The sequence below is a fragment of the Girardinichthys multiradiatus genome, chromosome 11 (genome assembly GCF_021462225.1).
Source record: "Girardinichthys multiradiatus isolate DD_20200921_A chromosome 11, DD_fGirMul_XY1, whole genome shotgun sequence".
NCBI lineage: Eukaryota > Metazoa > Chordata > Actinopteri > Cyprinodontiformes > Goodeidae > Girardinichthys > Girardinichthys multiradiatus.
The window spans coordinates 40,838,174-40,858,417 of record NC_061804.1 but is presented as its reverse complement, the minus strand read 5'-3'; the positions used below and the strand labels follow the sequence as shown (position 1 = coordinate 40,858,417).

At 41.8% G+C, this 20,244-nt stretch overlaps 1 protein-coding gene across 1 annotated transcript in view; it reads left to right on the top strand.

The window, feature by feature from the left end:
- Window positions 1-4,877: 4,877 nt before the first annotated feature.
- Window positions 4,878-20,244, top strand: part of wscd1b (WSC domain containing 1b) — a 39,992-nt gene continuing 24,625 nt past the window's right edge. Inside the window, exons 1-2 of the mRNA XM_047380034.1 lie at window positions 4,878-5,152; window positions 6,672-7,259. Of these exons, the coding sequence (XP_047235990.1) occupies window positions 6,869-7,259 (391 nt within the window). The 5' untranslated portion in view covers window positions 4,878-5,152; window positions 6,672-6,868. The remainder of the gene's footprint in view (window positions 5,153-6,671; window positions 7,260-20,244) is intronic.

Sequence of the window (20,244 nt, the reverse complement as noted above, 5' to 3'; positions counted from 1 at the left end):
ACATTTACTTTTCCTTTCCAAAGAAAGTACTCCTGGATCAGTGCTTCTTTGTTCTCTTTGTGTCTCTGCTCTGTTCTCTCAGACCCCCAGTCGGTCTTGGCAGATGGCCGCTCACACTGAGCCTGATTCTGGTTCTGCTGGAGGTTTCTTCCAGTTAAAAGGGAGTTTTTCCTCTCCACTGTCGCTACATGCATGCTCAGTATGAGGGATTGCTGCAAACTCAACGCCAGTCACTGTCCACTGTCTCTACATGCTCATCCAGGAGGAGGGAATGCTGCAAGTCACTGACTGGATGCAATCTGCTGGGTTTCCTTAGATAGAAAAACTTCTTAACCAATTTGAATAAATAACTGAATCTGACTTCACTGTTCGAAAGTTAGGATTACTAGGAATGTATGTACCTGACTTGAAATCTATATGAATCGACTGAATTGACTTTGTGAAGTGCCTTGAGACGACATATGTTGTGAAATGGTGCTATATAAATAAAACTGATTTAAATTGAATTGAGTATCAGGGAAAAATGGCTTAAAATGTTTCGGCTGGGCAGAATTTCCACTTTAGCACTGAAGAAAGAAAGCAATTGTGTAGTCTTTCAGGGGTGGAGAGGTCATTGTATGATTGTTCCTGGCAACTCAGGAAGAAGAGAGATGAGACTTTGAATTCCATATGAGGAGCATCAAAGCGAGTGAGACAAATTAAATGGCAGATTTTAGGCTAGGATTAAATGAGATGTGCTGCAGCCTCGAAGACCAGCTGAAGAGGCTGAAGAAAGGTCAAAGAAAGGAGCCTGGCTACGAGAGAGATGTGCCACTGCTGACATGGAACGACTGGAGTTTGGATGGCACAGAAGTTGCTAGAGGTTTGGGGTTGAACTGTGTGTCAGTACAAAGTCATGGTAACTGGAGCAGAAGACAGCAGTGGATTGTCAACTGAAATATTTTCAAAATAGGAATTGGAAAAAAAGAAATCTGTCACCAGAGGTTGAAAACTCCAAACGTGAGTCCAGGCGAGGCGAGTTTCATGTTGTCAGCACAACAATGGTGCACTTATGTGACAGCAGAGCTGAAGAGAGAGCAGTGGTACTGCAGCCTAGGGAAAGGACAGCAGAGATCCTTGTGAGTGCAGAAATGTGTATCAGTAAGAACATGTGTCGCAAGAAGTCTTCGGTAAGCAGAAGTGTCATGAGTATTGGGGCCATTGCTGAAACTTTCACTGAAAACAGGGAGTTTTCTCATTGTGTTGAGAGTTCTTTTGGTTTTCCATCACCTTTAAAATACAGAGCGTAGCAAATCTGTTTATACTTTTTAACTATATGGAAACCTTTATGTATTTTATTGGGATTTTATGAGATAGACCAACACAAAGCAGTGGATAATTGTAAAGTAGAAGGGAAAGCATCCATCCATCCATCCATCCATTGGACCTTTTTGCTGCAAGGCAACAGTGCTACCTAATATTTTTTTCCTTCCACTTCACAATTATACACCATTTGTGTTGGTCACATTAAGGCCCAATAAAATATACTGAGTTTTTATTTTTTTTATTTTAATGCTTTGAAACAAGGTAGAAAATGTAAGTTTTTCAAAAGCAAGTTGATTTCAGATGTGTGTGTTTTCTGGAATTTTCAGCTGAGGACTGCCTTTTCTCTCTAAACACTATCTGTCAGCAGCAGGGTGGGTTTCATACATTTTGCAAAGCTCTATGATGGAAATCCTACAGCAATAGCAAATACCAAAAAGGAATCCCGAGCAAAGCCCCTAAATAAATTGTGCAATTTTTGGAGAAGTGCTACAGCAAGCAGAATCTGCTAAGGAGCTATAAAGTCCCATTAAAAGAAGATGGAGAAAAAGACCAACAGCAAGCACATTAAATTAAGTTGCTTACAAGACATTAGTAACATTAACAAAGCCTGGAAAGATGTAAAAACATTGCCTACAGATGATTGGGGCTTTTAAAATGTACAGTAGGGTAAAATACTGATAAGCAAAACGTACCTGTGCAATGCCCAACTAACAAACATAAGCCGTAACAAATATAAAACCTTTTAGTGATGCAGACATCATAATTTATAAAAACACAAGAAACGTCATATTCATTAGTTTTCTGGCTTTAAAAATTTTGAGATTTTTTAATCATGTCTTAATGGTATACTAGACGGACGGACGGATGGACAGATAGATAGTGAGTAGATGGTATAGTATGTGAAGAGGTATATTTTTGTAGTGTTGGTTATTCTTCTTTGTAACCTCTGTTATTCTCTCTGACATCCTACATTCCAACTGCTAATGGAGACCCATTATTGTCTACTGAGTACATCACAGGTTGTCAGCAGGTGGTGGCAGCATTCTGCTATCTTTAACAAGGACACAGAGCAAGAAGATAACCTGAGAGAGACTCCAAAAGACTTTAGACTGTAGTGGAGTCCAGATGGAGAATGACCCTAAACATACTGTCATAGCCACAATTTAATTGTTTAGATCAAGTCATATTTATGCATTAGTACCAGTCAAAGTACAAGCCTAAATACATTTTAGATTCTTGAAAACTGATGATCATGGATGCCTGCGACTGAATATTAGGTATTTAGCAAAGAAGAATGAGGAAAAATGTCTGTCTCTAGCTGTGTAAAGCTAGCAGATACATACTGCAAATCACTTATGGTTCTAAATGAATTAAAAGGTGGTTCTAAGTACTGACTAAAGTGGTGAAGTTTATGGTCATAATGTGACAAAATATAAAAAGATTTCAATAACTTTTAAAAATGTAAATACAACTGTTATCATTTGCATATCTTTTCCACAGCATACACTGTCAGTTTGAAATAAATACAGTTTTGTTCTGCAAGTAGCTGCTCTGAAATTATGCTCTCCAAGACCATTGAGCATCCTCTTCAAATAAAGACTCACCATTTCAGGAGGTAGAGCACTGCTGCAGAAAGAGGAGGAGAGGAAGAACAGGATAGAGGAGAGAATGAGGAGCTCCCTGCAGCGAGACAACAGCAAGTGTTTCTGTCTTGTCAGAGGTGATCAATGTCTGTGAGCTGCCACAGAAAGGCAGAGAGGGAAGGCTGGAGCTCTATTGTCTAGACTGCAGACTGACAGCTCAGGCCTCCTGCCTGTGCAGTGGTCTAAGCACTAGCCGATCTAAAGGGTTGAATAAGGTTAAATTGACTGTGACACTGGGGACAGATGGCCTTGTCCTCTGGAAAAGCAGGCATGGGGCTAAGAGGAGAGATACATGAGGAAATATGATAGAAAAACAAGGCTTCATTTTCTTCCAATGAACTCCTGTAGATAAGCTCCTTGTGCAGCTGTTCATGCAAAGAGGTCAAGTTAGAAAAGGTTGCAACTCCACAGTGTAACCACAGTGCAAAATGTCAAAGCTTGAGCAATATGAAGACTGATTGGAATAATAACAGTGTTGGTACGCTCTGTGTGGGAGGCCGTGTCGCTCCTCATACACTGGATATGCAACAAACCTTTGCACAGCCGACACCCACTGGGGGTTACAGCAAGGTAACTGTTTACTTCAGCTTATGCCCACTGGGCAACATAACAAACCCAGACAGGCTTACACAACACAGTGTGGTCCTAAGGCAAGGTAATGGTGTCTTAGTTACTTTGCACATTCCACTACAGGGCATTTCAGTTTGCTCTACCTTCAAGTTGTTTCACAAGCTTGAAACCCAAAGCCATTTTCAGAAGCCAGATTCTTAATTTGATTTAGGTTTCAACTTTGACTAGGCCATTCTAAAAGATGTATGATTTAATGGGGCGAGTGTGGCTCACTGAGAAGAGTAGTCATCTTATGATCTGAAAGTCTGTGGGTTATATTCCACCCACTTCCTTGGCCCCTGGGAACGGTACTTAAACCCAAGTTTCTCACCATTCTGTGTAATTTTTTTTACATATTTGTGAGGGAAATTGAATGAATGTGGCTCTAGTGTAAGGTGCTTTGAGTGGTCATTATGTCTAAAAAAACTCTATATAAGATGAGGCCATTTGCCACACTTTGTTCTGAAGCATTCCTTTGTAGCACTGACTATATGTTCAATGTTGCTGTTCTGCTGAAAAGGTGAACATGTGGTCCAGGTTTTCCTGGCCTGCAGGGTTACATTTTACAAACACATACTGTACCCCGTTCAACGTAAGCTAAAAAAGCTGGTCTATCAAATACATTTCCAACAAAATATATTAAAGTTTTGGTTGTAATGTGAAAAAATGTGAAAAGTTCAAGTATACCAATGTTTTGCAAGGTAGAGGAAGCACAATGAAACTAGCTAATGAATCTGCAAGATGGCAGATTTCGTTGTTGATAATGTCCACAGACAAATCTTGTTTACAGAATTATTGTTTACAGTTTCTGTTGAAGAGAACTTTTTTTTACAGTGAGATCATTTTACCTTAAAATTGCAGGAACTTGCCGTGTCCGACTCTTATTTCCCTTCACAAAGCTAATGTGCTGCCTGTGAATAAATCCCTCAGTGCTGTCGTGTGATGGAGTCCTCTTTGTTAAGTTAGGAGCACGTAGACGGAGCGCTGTTCGTGGTGCTGAAATGCGCTTACATGGGTCTTCAAACGCAGCGTGGACATCATGACTGACTCATAGAAATTCACGAAGAGCTATAAGTTAAGACAACCCAACTATGAAGACAAGACAGGGCAAAACTCAGGCGATCTGGGAGACAAACGACAAACTTTATTTGGATCTGCACAAATAATGAGCTCTATGACCAGTAGGATTCACGGTGGAGCTGCAGTACAGGCGGTCGTCTGCTGGACTCGGTTCTCCTGTCTGCACAGTGGTGGAGCAGTGACGCGTTTACATCACCAATGTAAATGAGCCTGAGCTCCCCTCCTTCTCCTATCCCTATTACCTCCTCTTCCTCCACAGCAGACACACAAACACACACACACACACACACACACACACACACACACACAATCACATTCTGCCTGCCGCCGCAGCCTTTTCAGGGAAACAGAAAGCAGCGCTGGCTCGTCGACACTCAAGAGTTCCGGTGTTTATGTGTGTGAAATGGAGACCTTACATAACAACAGCTGTGGGAAATACTAAAAAGCCCAGCAGACCTTCACATGCAGGAAGGGGAAAGGAACGATCGGCGCGGCTGAGGAAGCCGCCGCTGAAGGTAAGCGCAGCTGAAAAGCCTCTGCCGAAGCCTTATGGTGGAGGCGCTATAAAAAGGGGGGTTTAAGATGGAAGACATTGGCTTCTTCAACGACTGATGCGTGTTCACTCCCTCAAGTGATCCGTTTGTCCTGCGCCGTGTGCTGTCAAATTTTAATCTAATCCAACGCGTTTAGGCATTTTTAGTATTAGTTAGGCCTGTTTGATTAGCGAATTAAAACATGAGTTGAACACAACTTAGATATCCGGACTCCACCATCGTGCAAACTGTTGCTTCTGTAGGCTGTTTTTCTCGGGAGCACCGCCGCACCCCCGCTGCTGCTGCTGGGAGAGCCCCGGTTAGGAAAAGTGGATCTGAAGGACATAACGACGTGTGACGGCCACCAGCCCGATTAGCGGGTGTTCACCTCACTGCTCCTCTCCTCGCCGTGTCAGGCTACATAAAACACTGCAGGCAATCCCGGTTCTCGGCACCTCTTCTCCATGTGTTTCCGTCGCTCATCACATGTATATTTATCGCTGCTCGGATGAGAGTTGATCTGCAAGCTGCTATAATAATCCCCCTTTCATAAGCACCCATAATGCCCACAGCCTTTATCACTGCAGGTTTTTTTTTTTTTTTTTTTTTCTTTTCACTCTGATGACCAAGATTTGCTCTGTGCGGGAAACATCACGCATATATTCTTGCAGGGCAGGACCCTAACTGACATCTCTTACAAAATAAACACAGATTAGGTTTAGATGAGGGGATTTAATTATTGTTCAGACTTCACCTGAAATAAGCAACAGGAATCATGGAGCACAACATGATTTTTCTATTTCAAGAACAAATAGCGAAAACAAGATTAATATGATGTTTAACAACAATAATCAGGTATTTTGCATTACATATAACATAGCAATATTGTGACCCCTGCCTAATAGGATGTTGGTCCCCCTTTTGTTGCCAAAACAGCCCTGACTCTAGCACTGAAGGTGAGAGTGGTATCTGGCACCACGGTGTAAACAGTAGGTTCTTTTAAGGGATAGTTCAGGACATTTGAAGTGAGGTTCTGTTAAAAGATTATGATCAGTGCTTACAGCAGACAGTGGCTAAACCCATAGGCCAGTCCAAGACCAAAATGGACTTCTACAGTCTTAAAACAACTGCAATAACAAAAATGTAATGGAGATTTATAAAAATGGTATTTTATGAACCTTGAGTGCAGACCAGGCAACCCCCAAAGAGCTGCGGTTTGGGAAATGCTCCGACCTGGTGTCTAACCATTACAGTTTCGTTTTTGCTAAACTTGTGTAAATCCTTCTGGTTGACCAATCTGCTTCTATCATAACTTTGAGCACACAATGTTGACTTGCAGCAAATAAGTGTCATGATGAAGAGATGGTCACACACTTTACCTGTAAATGTTCATAATATTATCCCTCATTGTCCTATATTCCTTTTGGTTTTCTTACATGATGTATTTTTTTTATTTTAACTCCACCAATCTAATTTGTATCTTTTTTTCCCTCATCTTCAGGATCTTTCTGGAGTCATAAATCACTCATTTTTTACACATCCAATTTTCCACTGCTGCTGATGTTAGCAACAACATGGACCAGTATAGACACACATGCTGCAAGGCACTGCAAAATTTTGGAGTCCTCCTACATATCTTCTCAGTCCTACTCCATTTAATGACCTTTTACTGAAGTGGGTACAATACACAGTGCAGGTATGGTGGTGCCCCTCAGCAAGCTGCACTGCCTCTTGAAGAGAGCTCAGATGCTGCTGCTCTGCCTGGGCATTGCCTATCTGATGGCAGGCAGCATCTTGCTCCTGCAGCGCTCCACCATCAAGGCTGTTCAGTCCAACCCCCCAAGCCTGCCGCCCCTGCTGTCTCTTGTCGCGCCTCCTGCTGCCCTCGGGACAGCGGGCATGGGCATGAGGGCGCGTTCCAGATGGGCTACTGTTCAGGCCGTATCCGGTGGGGGAGCCAAAGTATTGCGAAACTGGCCCAGTTCCCGCAGCCTGGGGGTCCAACACTTACACCGCCGCTGGTTTCACAGTCTGCTGCCAGAGAGTCCAGAGCAGAAAGTGTCTCAGCACAGGAACAGCAGACATAAAGGTAAGGAAATATGTTGACAGAGTTATGCCTGTTAACACTGAGTCTGCATGTTAGAACTGTCCTTTCAGGATTTCTGGTCTGTAAATAAAAATACTTAAAATAGAAACTTTAAAGGGTCTCTGTGTAAGTTGTTGCCTGTTGACTTTCAACAGGCAACAACTTAGCTGATTTACATTTAACAATATGCCATGGTCCATTTGTCCATCCATCCGTTCATCCATCCATCCGTTCATCCATCCATCCGTTCATCCATCCGTTCATCCGTCCATCCATCCGTCCATCCATCCATCCATCCATCAATTTTGTTCATCTAATACATTTAGGGTCACTGAGTACTACTGTATAGTGTCTGCCATAAACAGATGGAACAAGCTGGGGCAGGTCATTTGTCCAGGGATTCAAAAGCTGATAAATTAAGATTAGAGATGCGCTAATTAGAGAATTTGTATCCAATTTTCAATCACTGAGTTTTTAAAGCTTAAACCTGCCAATACCAATTTTAGTTGATTCTGACCTGGATAGCATTAAAGTGTGTTCACTGATTAGAAAAATAATACATTTATATTGTTCCATTCTGGTCACCAGTTTATTTTTTGGTAAATTTTTGATTAAAAGTCATCCTCTAGAAAGCATGAATGAGACGTATGAAACCCTTTCTACATCCTATGGATTCAAAGTGAAATGAGTGAAGAACTGACCCAATTTAGCTGTAGTAGCAGATCTAAAGCATTCCATGAGGAAAAATAAGCTTGAAAACGTTTAACTGACTGACTGACTAGCTTTAGATTAATGCAAAGTGAATGATTTCTCATTATTGAAAAAAAAAAAAATCTCGTCAGTCTGGTTTAGAATGTAAAAATTTAATTTAGCCAAATCACATATTTTCTTGCCTGTTGTATATGTGGCTTTAGTCCTCATTCTATTCCTTTGTGTGACTCCCTTCATGCGTATTTCTTATTTCATTTAAACTCACACAGAAAGCACATGTCTGCTGTGTGACATAGAGCCGCAGGAGACTGGAGCTGATTGAAATGTTCTGGTGACGATGTGAACCAGTGTTTTTATGGTGAAGTATGCATGAAAACAGCACATATACAAGTGTATTATATACACGGTAGTTTACCTTCTTGTCTCAGATAGCCAGGAGCTGAGGAATTATACTCACTCCAATGCTCACAGAGCTTTCACAGCAGATTTCATTCAACATGTATGAAAGAGATAATAATGACCCCAGAACAGTTAGAAGAGCTTCATTATACATTCATGTGACATTTTACATGTGGGTGCCCCAGATCTTGTAGACGACTGAAAGAGCTCAGCGGTCCTCTCAAAACCAGTGGGGGAAAAGCCTTGGTGAGCCAGAGTAGTACACAGAAAAACAAAAAAACTGGATACAAGTAAGGATTAGAGCAATATCATTTCTAGCTTGTGCTCTTTATTAAGTGGACCTCAAGTATATTGACACTTTCTTTCAGTTTCACTCCAGTACTTAAATAGTGCTTATCACTACATGTAATTTTTTGCTAAACTGTTAAGTGCAATGCAGTTAGCTCTGGTGGAGGATTTGTTTTTCATTCTCATTCCTAAAGCATCACACTTAATCCTTTCTTTAAAAAGAAACAGTATGTGATTGCTCAATCACTAAGTGACTTAATACTGATGAAAAATATTGTAGGCAGCAATTTTATCAGTTTAAAAAGCTGCTGTCTGGCAAAGGCTTGGTTTTAAATGTGTTACGTTAAACATGGAGGAAATAATTAAGGTCTGTGATGCCAGATATGCTCCAAGGGTTCAGTTTGAAGCCAAGGCACAATTTTTGTTTTGATGTGTCACTCATTACAGTATTCTACATCAACAAACTATGGTTATTTTATCAGTTCTAGTCGGTAAAATCTTTAGCCCTTTTGTTTAAAGGGCAATTATCCTCATATTTTCAATCCAGAAACCTAAAAATTCAATATCACATCCTGTTTTATAACTTAGTGTTCTAACACAATAGGTGCCTTTGGAGCAATTCCTCTCATCAACAGGGACACACCTCCAGATATGGATGATGACTTGTCATCTGGAACCACAGAGTTCCAGGATGTCCACAGCTGTAACAAGAAGATTGATTGCTTTCTTGACAAAAATGTTTAATGGATGTATGGCCAATTCTTAGCAAAACAAAAAGAATGAACTGAAGACTCAGCAAGGATGAAGGTTCATGCCACAGCAGTGAGCCAGCAGCTACACCATAAAGGCATCTACAGGTGCTCCGCAGGTGTTATAAGCACAAAATGTCGATAGAAAATGTCTTTACCCTGGCTTTTGCTTTTTATGTGCTCTCTCTCAATACAACACACCTGCTGACATCCACATGTTATATGTTCTTAAATTAAAGCAATAACCACTATCGCTTAGATCTACCAATGATAATTAGCTGCAGCAGCAACTAGGTGTTTTGTGTAATTATTATTGACACTTTACTGACGTTCTGTATTAAAGATAAAGACAACAATAATATATATATAGTGTATAGATACATACTACAGGGGTTGGACAATGAAACTGAAACACCTGTCATTTTAGCGTGGGAGGTTTGACGGCAAAATTGGACCAGCCTGGTAGCCAGTCTTCATTGATTGCACATTGCACCAGTAAGAGCAGAGTGTGAAGGTTCAATTAGCAGGGTAAGAGCACAGTTTTGCTCAAAATATTGAAATGCACACAACATTATGGGTGACATACCAGAGTTCAAAAGAGGACAAATTGTTGGTGCACGTCTTGCTGGCGCATCTGTGACCAACACAGCAAGTCTTTCTGATGTATCAAGAGCCACGGTATCCAGGGTAATGTCAGCATACCACCAAGAAGGACGAACCACATCCAACAGGATTAACTGTGGACGCAAGAGGAAGCTGTCTGAAAGGGATGTTCGGGTGCTAACTCGGATTGTATCCAAAAAACATAAAACCACAGCTGCCCAAATCATGGCAGAATTAAATGTGCACCTCAACTCTCCTGTTTCCACCAGAACTGTCCGTCGGAAGCTCCACAGGGTCAATATACACGGCCGGGCTGCTATAGTCAAACCTTTGGTCACTCATGCCAATGCCAAATGTCGGTTTCAATGGTGCAAGGAGCGCAAATCTTGGGCTGTGGACAATGTGAAACATGTATTGTTCTCTGATGAGTCCACCTTTACTGTTTTCCCCACATCCGGGAGAGTTACGGTGTGGAGAAACCCCAAAGAAGCGTACCACCCAGACTGTTGCATGCCCAGAGTGAAGCATGGGGGTGGATCAGTGAAGGTTTGGGCTGCCATATCATGGCATTCCCTTGGCCCAATACTTGTGCTAGATGGGCGCGTCACTACCAAGGACTACCGAACCATTCTTGAAGACCATGTGAATCCAATGGTTCAAACATTGGATCCTGAAGGCGGTAGCGTGTATCAGGATGACAATGCACCAATACACACAGCAAGACTGGTGAAAGATTGGTTTGATGAACATGAAAGTGAAGTTGAACATCTCCCATGACCTGCACAGTCACCAGATATAAATATTATTGAGCCACTTTGGGGTGTTTTGGAGGAGCGAGTCAGGAAACGTTTTCCTCCACCAGTATCACGTAGTGACCTGGCCACTATCCCGCAAGAAGAATGGCTTAAAATCCCTCTGACCACTGTGCAGGACTTGTATATGTCATTCCCAAGACGAATTTATGCTGTATTGGCCGCAAAAGGAGGCCCTACACCATACTAATAAATTATTGTGGTCTAAAACCAGGTGTTTCAGTTTCATTGTCCAATCCCTGTATATATACTCATACTCGTACTAGTACTCGTCGTCTTCCGCTTCATCCGTGACCAGGTCGCGGGGGCAGCAGACTCAGTAGAGACACCCAGACTTCCCTCTCCCCAGACACCTCCTCCAGCTCCTCCGGGGGGAGCCCAAGGCGTTCCCAGGCCAGCCGAGAGACATAGTCCTTCCAGCGTGTCCTTGGCCGTCCCCTGGGCCTCCTCTCGGAGGGACGTGCCTGGAACACCTCTCGAGGAAGGCGTCCAGGCGGCATCCAGTATAGATGCCCGAGCCACCTCAACTGGCTTGTCTCAATGTGGAGGAGCCGCGACTGTACTCCGAGCCCTTCCCGGATGGCCGACCTCCTCACCCTATCTCTAAGGGAATGCCAGGCCGCCCTATGGAGAAAGCTCATGTCAGCCACTTGTATCCGGGATCTCGGTCTTTCAGTCATGACCCAAAGTTCATGGCCATAGGTGAGGGTGGGAACATAGACCGACTGGTAAATCGAGAGCTTCGCCTTCCGGCTCAGCTCTCTCTTCACCACAATGGACCGGCACAGTGTCCCCACTGCAGCAGCCACACCGATCCATCTGTCAATGTCCTGCTCTATTTTCCCCTCACTCATGAACAAGACCCCAAGATACTTGAATTCCTCCCCTCCAACCTAAAGAGGACAGGCCACCCTTTTCCGGTTGAGAACCATGGCCTCAGGCTTGGAGGAGCTCATCTTCATCCCAGCTGCTTCCCATTCGGCTGCATGCTGTAGGTCTTTGCTAGAGGGGGCCCGCAGGACCACATCATCTGCAAAAATAAGAGACGAAATCCACTAGTCCTCAAACCAGACCCCCTCCAGCCCTTGGCTGCGCCTTGAAATCCTGTCCATAAAAGTTATGAACAGGACCGACGACAAAGGGCAGCCCTGCCGGAGTTCAACATGCACCGAGAACAGGTCCAACTTAGTGCCAGCAATGCAGACCACACTCCTGCTCCGCTTGTACTGAGACGGGATGACCCCTAATAAAGGGCCCTTGACTCCGAACTCCTGGAGCACCCCCTGAAGGGCACCACAAGGGACACAGTCGAATGCCTTCTCCAGGTCCACAAAACACATGTGGATCGGTTGGGCATACTCCCTTGAACCCTCTAGTACCCTGCAAGGGGTGGAGAGCTGGTCCAGTGTTCCACGGCCGGGACAAAAACCACTCTCCTGGCATAGGCCTTACCAGGGAAGCTGAGGAGTGTGATCCCCCTATAGTTGGAACACACCCTCCGGTACCCCTTCGTAAGAAGGAACCCATCTGCCAGTCTAGAGGTACTGTCCCCAACTGCCAAGCAATTTTGCAAAGGCGTATCAACCAAGACACCCCACAACATCCAGAGACTTGAGGTACTTAGGGTGGATCTCATCCACCCCCGAAGCCCTGCCACCGTGGAGCTTTTATAAATATATATAAATATATACAGTACAGACCAAATGTTTGGACACACCTTCTCATTCAAAGAGTTTTCTTAATTTTCATGACTATGAATATTGTAGCTTCACACTGAAGGCATCAAAACTATGAATTAACACATGTGGAATTATATACTGAACAAAAAAGTGTGAAACAATAAGATTTTGACACACGTTAAACAGATGGTGCACTGTTTTTGAGAAAAATGAAAAAATATAAAAGTGACCTGGGAGCAGTGTAACAGAAGAAAGACAGTCCACTTGTAAATGTGGCAGTATGATGGCTTTTGGCTAAAAAGATAGCAATGACAAGAACTATAAATAGATTTTTCCAAAGACAGACCAGGAATGATAAGGAGAATGTTAATACTGTTGTCTGAATATATACAGTACAGACCAAAGGTTTGGACACACCTTCTCATTCAAAGAGTTTTCTTTATTTTCATGACTATGAATATTGTAGCTTCACACTGAAGGCATCAAAACTATGAATTAACACATGTAGAATTATATACTGAACAAAAAAGTGTGAAACAACTGAAAATATGTCTTATATTCTAGGTTCTTCGAAGTAGCCACCTTTTGCTTTGATTACTGCTCCGCACACTCTTAGCATTCTGTTGATGAGCTTCAAGAGGTAGTCACCTGAAATGGTTTTCACTTCACATGTGTAAGGTTTAATAAGTGGGATTTCAAGCCTTATAAATGGGGTTGGGACCATCAGTTGTGTTGTGCAGGAGGTGGATACAGTACACAGCTGATAGTCCTACTGAATGGACTGTTAGAATTTGTATTGCAAGAAAAAATCAGCTAAGTAAAGAAAAACGAGTGGCCATCATTACTTTAAGAAATGAAGGTCAGTCAGTCCGAACAATTGGGAAAACTTTGAAAGTGTCCCCAAGTGCAGTCGCAAAAACCATCAAGCGCTACAAAGAAACTGGCTCACAAGACCAAGAGTCACCTCTGCTGCGGACGATAAGTTCATCCGAGTCACCAGCCTCAGAAATTGCAGGTTATCAGCAGCTCAGATTAGAGAACAGTTCAATGCCACACAGAGTTCTAGCAGCAGACACATCTCTAGAACAACTGTTAAGAGGAGACTGTGTGAATCAGGCCTTCATGGTAAAATAGCTGCTAGAAAAACCACTGCTGAGGACAGGCAACAAGCAGAACAGACTTGTTTGGGCTAAAGAACAAGGAATGGACACTAGACCAGTGGAAATCTGTGCTTTGGTCTGATGAGTCCAAGTTTGAGATATTTGGTTCCAACCACCGTGTCTTTGTGCGACGCAGATGAGGTGAACGGATGGACTCTACATGCCTGGTTCCCACCGTGAAGCATGAAGTAGGAGGTGTGATGGTGTGGCGGTGCTTTGCTGGTGACACTGTTGGGGATTTATTCAAAATTGAAGGCATACTGAACCAGCATGGCTACCACAGCATCTTGCAGCAGCATGCTATTCCATCTAGTTTGCATTTAGTTGGACCATCATTTATTTTTCAACAGGACAATGACCCCAAACACACACCCAGGCTGTGTAAGGGCTATTTGACCAAGAAGGAGAGGGATGGGGTGCTGCGCGTGATGACCTGGCCTCCACAGTCACTGGACATGAACCCAATCGAGATGGTTTGGGGTGAGCTGGACCACAAAGTGAATGCAAAAGGGCCAACAAGTGCTAAGCATCTCTGAGAACTGCTTCAAGACTGTTGGAAAACCATTTCAGGTGACTACCTCTTGAAGCTCATCAACAGAATGCCAAGAGTGTGTAGAGCAGTAATCAAAGCAAAAGGTGGCTACTTTGAAGAACCTAGAATATAAGACATATTTTCAGTTGTTTCACACTTTTTTGTTCAGTATATAATTCCACATGTGTTAATTCATAGTTTTGATGCCTTCAGTGTGAAGCTACAATATTCATAGTCATGAAAATAAAGAAAACTCTTTTAATTCAATTCAATTCAAAAATACTTTATTAATCCCAAAGGGAAATTAAATGTTGTTGTAGCTCATTATGAAGGTTTCCTCAAAGAGCCGTTGTAGATGCTGATGGCTGTGGGCAGGAAGGATCTCCTGTAGCACTCCAACTTACAGCAGATCTGAAGAAGCCTCTGACTGAAGACACTCTGTTGTTGTAGGACAGTCTCATGAAGAGGATGCTCAGTGTTCTCCATAATGTTCTTCATTTTATGAAGAATCCATCTTTCCACAATGATCTCCAGAGGTTCCAGAGGAGTCCCCAGAACAGAGCCAGCCTTTTTGATCAGCTTGTTGAGCTTTTTTAAGTCCCTGGCTCTGATGCTGCTTCCCTAGCAGAAGATGGCAGAAGAGATCACACTTTCCACAACAGCCTTATAGAAGATATGCAGCATCTTGCTGCAAAGACCAAAGGACCTAAGCTTCCTCAAGAAGTACAGTCTGCTCTGTCCCTTCTTGTAGATGGCTTCACAGTTGCATCTCCACTCTAGTCTGTTGTCCAGGTGAACACCGAGGCATTTATACTCCTCCACCACCTCCACTTCTTCTCTCATGATAGAAATAGTTTTTGACTTATTCCTGTTTCTCTTAAAATCTACAATCATCTCCTTTGTTTTAGTCACGTTCAAAATGAGATGATTGTTTCCACACCATGCCACAAAGCGGTCCACCACCTTCCTGTACTCAGCTTCTTGTCCATCTCTGATCCACCCCACAACTGCAGAATCATCCGAGTATTTCTGCAGATGACAGGAGTCTGTCTTGTACTGGAAGTCTGAGGTGTACAGAGTGAAAAGGAATGGTGAGAGTACAGTCCCCTGTGGTGCTCCTGTGCTGCTGACTACCTGGTTAGACTCACAACCCTTCAGTCTCACAAACTGTGGTCTGTTTGTCAGGTAGTCTTTGATCCAGAAGATTGTTGAGGCCTCCACCTGAGTCTTCTGGAGTTTCTGACCAAGCAAATCAGGTTGGATTGTATTAAATGCACTGGAGAAATCATAGAACATGATCCTCACAGTGCTGCTGGCTTTGTCCAGATGACAGTGGGTTTGTTGAAGCAGGTGTATGATGGCATCTTCAACTCCAACTCCACAGCGATAAGCAAACTGAAGGGGGTCCTGATGGTTTACTGTTTGCTTACTCAGGTGGGCCAACAGGAGTCTCTCTAGGACCTTCATGATGTGAGATGTCAGGGCAACAGGTCTATAGTCATTGAGGACTGATGGGTGAGTTTTCTTTGGTACCGGAACAAGACAGGAGGTCTTCCACAACACCGGAACCTTCTTCTGGGCCAGGCTAAGGTTGAAGAGGTGCTGCAGAATCCCACAGAGCTGCTCTGCACAGGCCTTCAGGACTCTAGGGCTGACATGATCTGGACCTGCAGCCTCATTCCGATTCAGTCTCTCCAGTTGCATCTTCACTTGACTTCTTGAGACACACAGGTGGAAGGGGAATGAGAAGGTGTGTCCAAACATTTGGTCTGTACTATATATCTATCTATATATATATATATATATATATACATATATATATATATATATATATATATATATATATATATACATATATATATATTTATGTATATATATATATGTATATATATATATAGATTTTCTGCTCGTGGTTAAAAAAAACACAACATTTAAGATTAGAATATTACATCAGACCAATAAATAATGTGGGCTTAATTTAAAGGATGTTTATTGCCTGCTTAAAGGTTATTTTTATCGCTTAAAACATCTCCAGGATTAAAGGACTAATGTCTCAGCAGGACCTTGAAAAACTAATTCATGCGTTCATCTTTAGTAGAATTGATTACTGCAACGGTGTCTTCTGTTATGACTTGCAAAATGGAGGACCCCAGAATGCAGACGAGCAGGCAGCACAACGGTAGGTGAAAAAGCTTTAATTAACAAAAACTCTCTCACAAGAAGAGGCAGGAACAAAACAATAAACGGGCAGTCAAGACAGGCATGGCATGATCCGAAGAACAAGGCATGAGCATGATCTGAAAATGTTTCCGCGATGAATAACTGAACAGGTGTGTATACATGGAGTGTCAACCAGGTGGGGATAGGAGACAGATTAGCTTGGAGCAGGTGAACCAAATAAAGATAAGTGACAGGCAGAACAAAACTGGCTGGAGCAAAACAGACTCTTGAATACAAACTAACAGAAACTAGAAAAACATGAAACTAAAGCATAACCAGATCCAAAAACCAAACTTGACAAAGCATGAACTAGAAGACAAAAATTAAAGCATGACCAGGAAAATAATAAACAGAAGCATGATTCAAAAACTGTGAGAAACATAAGAAAAAAACAGAAACCAAAAAACCCCAAATCATAACATCTTCACAGGTCTGCCTAAAAAGTCGATCAGACAGCTGCAGTTGATCCAGAACGCTGCTGCCCGCGTCCTCACTAGAACTAAGAAAGTGGAGCACATCACCCCGGTTCTAAAGTCCCTACATTGGCTCCCTGTAGCTCAGAGAATAGAGTTTAAAATACTTCTGTTAGTCTATAAATCACTGAATGGCTTAGCACCAAAATATATTACAGACTTGTTGTCAGTGTATCAGCCAGCCAGACCTCTCAGGTCTTCTGGCTCAAATCTACTCTGCAGAACCAGAACCAAACATGGAGAAGCAGCTTTTAGTTCTTATGCTCCACTAATCTGGAATAAACTCCCAGAAAACTGTAAAAGTGCTGAAATCCTAAATTGCTTTAAATCAAGATTAAAAACGTATTTGTTTAGGATGGTCTTTGACTGTGCCATCTAAACATTATTAGTTAAGTTTTCAGTCCAATTTTCCGTTCATTTTCTTATCCATCATTCTATTCTCTTTATTGTATTTTATTTGTATTTATTTATTTATTTATTATTTATTTATTTATTTTATTTTTTATTATTGTTTTTTTTAATTATCTCTGTTGTTTGATTTTCTGTATCACTGTAATGTTTTTCCTTGTGTACAGCGCCTTGAGTGCCTTGTTGCTGAATAGCGCTATTTAAATAAACTTGACTTGACTTTAGATTCTGACAAACGAGTCTCATTGGAACGCATATTCTAAATGTATTGAATTTGACTGTACATAGTATGTATGTATATACTATGGCTGTAGATATATATACAGGGGTTGGACAATGAAACTGAAACACCTGGTTTTAAACCACAATAATTTATTAGTATGGTGTAGGGCCTCCTTTTGCGGCCAATACAGCTTCAATTCGTCTTGGGAATGAAATATACAAGTCCTGCACAGTGGTCAGAGGGATTTTAAGCCATTCTTCTTGCAGGATAGTGACCAGGTCACTACGCGATACTGGTGGAGGAAAACATTTCCTGACTCGCTCCTCCAAAACACCCCAGAGTGGCTCAATAATATTTAGATCTGGTGACTGTGCAGGCCATGGGAGATGTTCAACTTCACTTTCATGTTCATCAAACCAATCTTTCACCAGTCTTGCTGTGTGTATTGGTGCATTGTCATCCTGATACACGTCACCGCCTTCAGGATACAATGTTTGGACCATTGGATGCACATGGTCCTCAAGAATGGTTCGGTAGAAAACAGTAAAGGAGAACAATACATGTTTCACATTGTCCACAGCCCAAGATTTGCACTCCTTGCACCATTGAAACCGACGTTTGGCATTGGCATGAGTGACCAAAGGTTTGGCTATAGCAGCCCGGCCGTGTATATTGACCCTTTGGAGCTCCCGACGGACAGTTCTGGTGGAAACAGGAGAGTTGAGGTGCACATTTAATTCTGCCGTGATTTGGGCAGCCGTGGTTTTATGTTTTTTGGATACAATCCGGGTTAGCACCCGAACATCCCTTTCAGACAGCTTCCTCTTGCGTCCACAGTTAATCCTGTTGGATGTGGTTCGTCCTTCTTGGTGGTATGCTGACATTACCCTGGATACCGTGGCTCTTGATACATCACAAAGACTTGCTGTCTTGGTCACTGATGCGCCAGCAAGACGTGCATCAACAATTTGTCCTCTTTTGAACTCTGATATGTCACCCATAATGTTGTGTGCATTAAATATTTTGAGCAAAACTGTGCTCTTACCCTGCTAATTGAACCTTCACACTCTGCTCTTACTGGTGCAATGTGCAATCAATGAAGACTGGCTACCAGGCTGGTCCAATTTAGCCATGAAACCTCCCACACTAAATGATAGGTGTTTCAGTTTCATTGTCAAACCCCTGTACATATATATACCTTATATATTTAAAGTATATATATAAATATATATATCATATATATATAAAGTATGAGAGCATTCTGTTCACCCATTCTTTTTCAATATTTGGCAGGTTATGTTATTGGACTGTCTTTATTGGTGAAGAACAGAGCTGCTATGAATGTTGTGTGGTAGGAACATCTCCCGTTTTGTCAGGTTAATTGTGCTTTTAGAAGAACATGGTGCAACTCAGCTCTTCTTTTATGTTGAGGTAGGCTAGCTTAATTAAAATAAAACAAGTTGCCTAATAATTTTACTGTAGACACTGTTACTGCTGTGTAATTTTATAAGTGTATTGTGATGTAATTTATTTTATAAATCCATGACTAAATAATTTATGGTATTTTAAAATTTCTGTAGGAACAGATTTATTAGTCTGTCTGCTGCAGCTATACTGTACAGCAGTGGGTAAATCTAATCTGTCCTGGACAGTCGCACTAAAGAACCTTTTGCCACATCAGTCCATTCATGGTTATTCTAAAAGTCCATTTTTACTGTGCCAATAAAATAGCTAACCCATCAAAGTTTTCTAATCCTCCAGACAGTATGTGATTCTCAACTTCCAAATTGTTTCAAACTTCCTTTTAATGCAGTTTTGCTTACAGTTGACCTTCCCCAAAGGACTCAATTTTAGAAAACCAACAGTATCTGTTATTACAAATATTAACAACTACCTTACAGTCTTATCAAGTATGATGTAAAAAGTTGTCAAATAAAACATATTTGATGGTAAATATAGTTTGCACAGGGAATCCCCCAACCACCTCCACCCCTTCCACAAACACACAGAAATGGCTCTGGGTAAGGAGTAAAGGCAAAATGTGTGAACACCCAGTTGTGAACAGCCATGCTTAAATCTGTTCACTTGTATCTGAATCAGCCAGGATTCATGTTCACACCACATCTGAGCAGATCATGACAAATGTTTTGAAAGCCATTCGTAAACCTAGATGAACTTAAACATGTGGTCCGTATGTTGAGGATTAGAACACAACTTGTCATTACCAAGCTAGCTCAGCCCTAAGGCTTAAACAGCCTTTTCTGTTTCACCCCAAAGAGCAACATAGGTTTGCAGACAGAATTTCTTAGTTTTGAGGAGGTAAAATAGCCTGAGCTTATGAACATAAAAACAGGCAACAGTTTTCTTTAAGTTGTTGTTCTCTGCTGTCTAACATTTGGTTTCCATTACATTTTTAATAAAGCTTGGCTCTTTATATACATTTAAATGTTCTGTTAATATTTAGACTCAGAAGTCTAAATATGACTGAAAATGTACTGAGCCAACACTCTGAATAAGTGAAGTCAGTGCAGAATGGAGTGTTAAGATAAGTATTAATATATGTGAAATCAAAGACATACCTGACATTAAGGACAACTTGGTTGGTCTAAAAGACAAAATGACAAATAAGAATGACTTTCAGTTTTACATACTTTTTGTAGCATTACATCTAAATTGAGTTAGGCAGCTCTCCGTTTCTTAGTACTCCTAATTCTCAGAGAAATAATTAGAT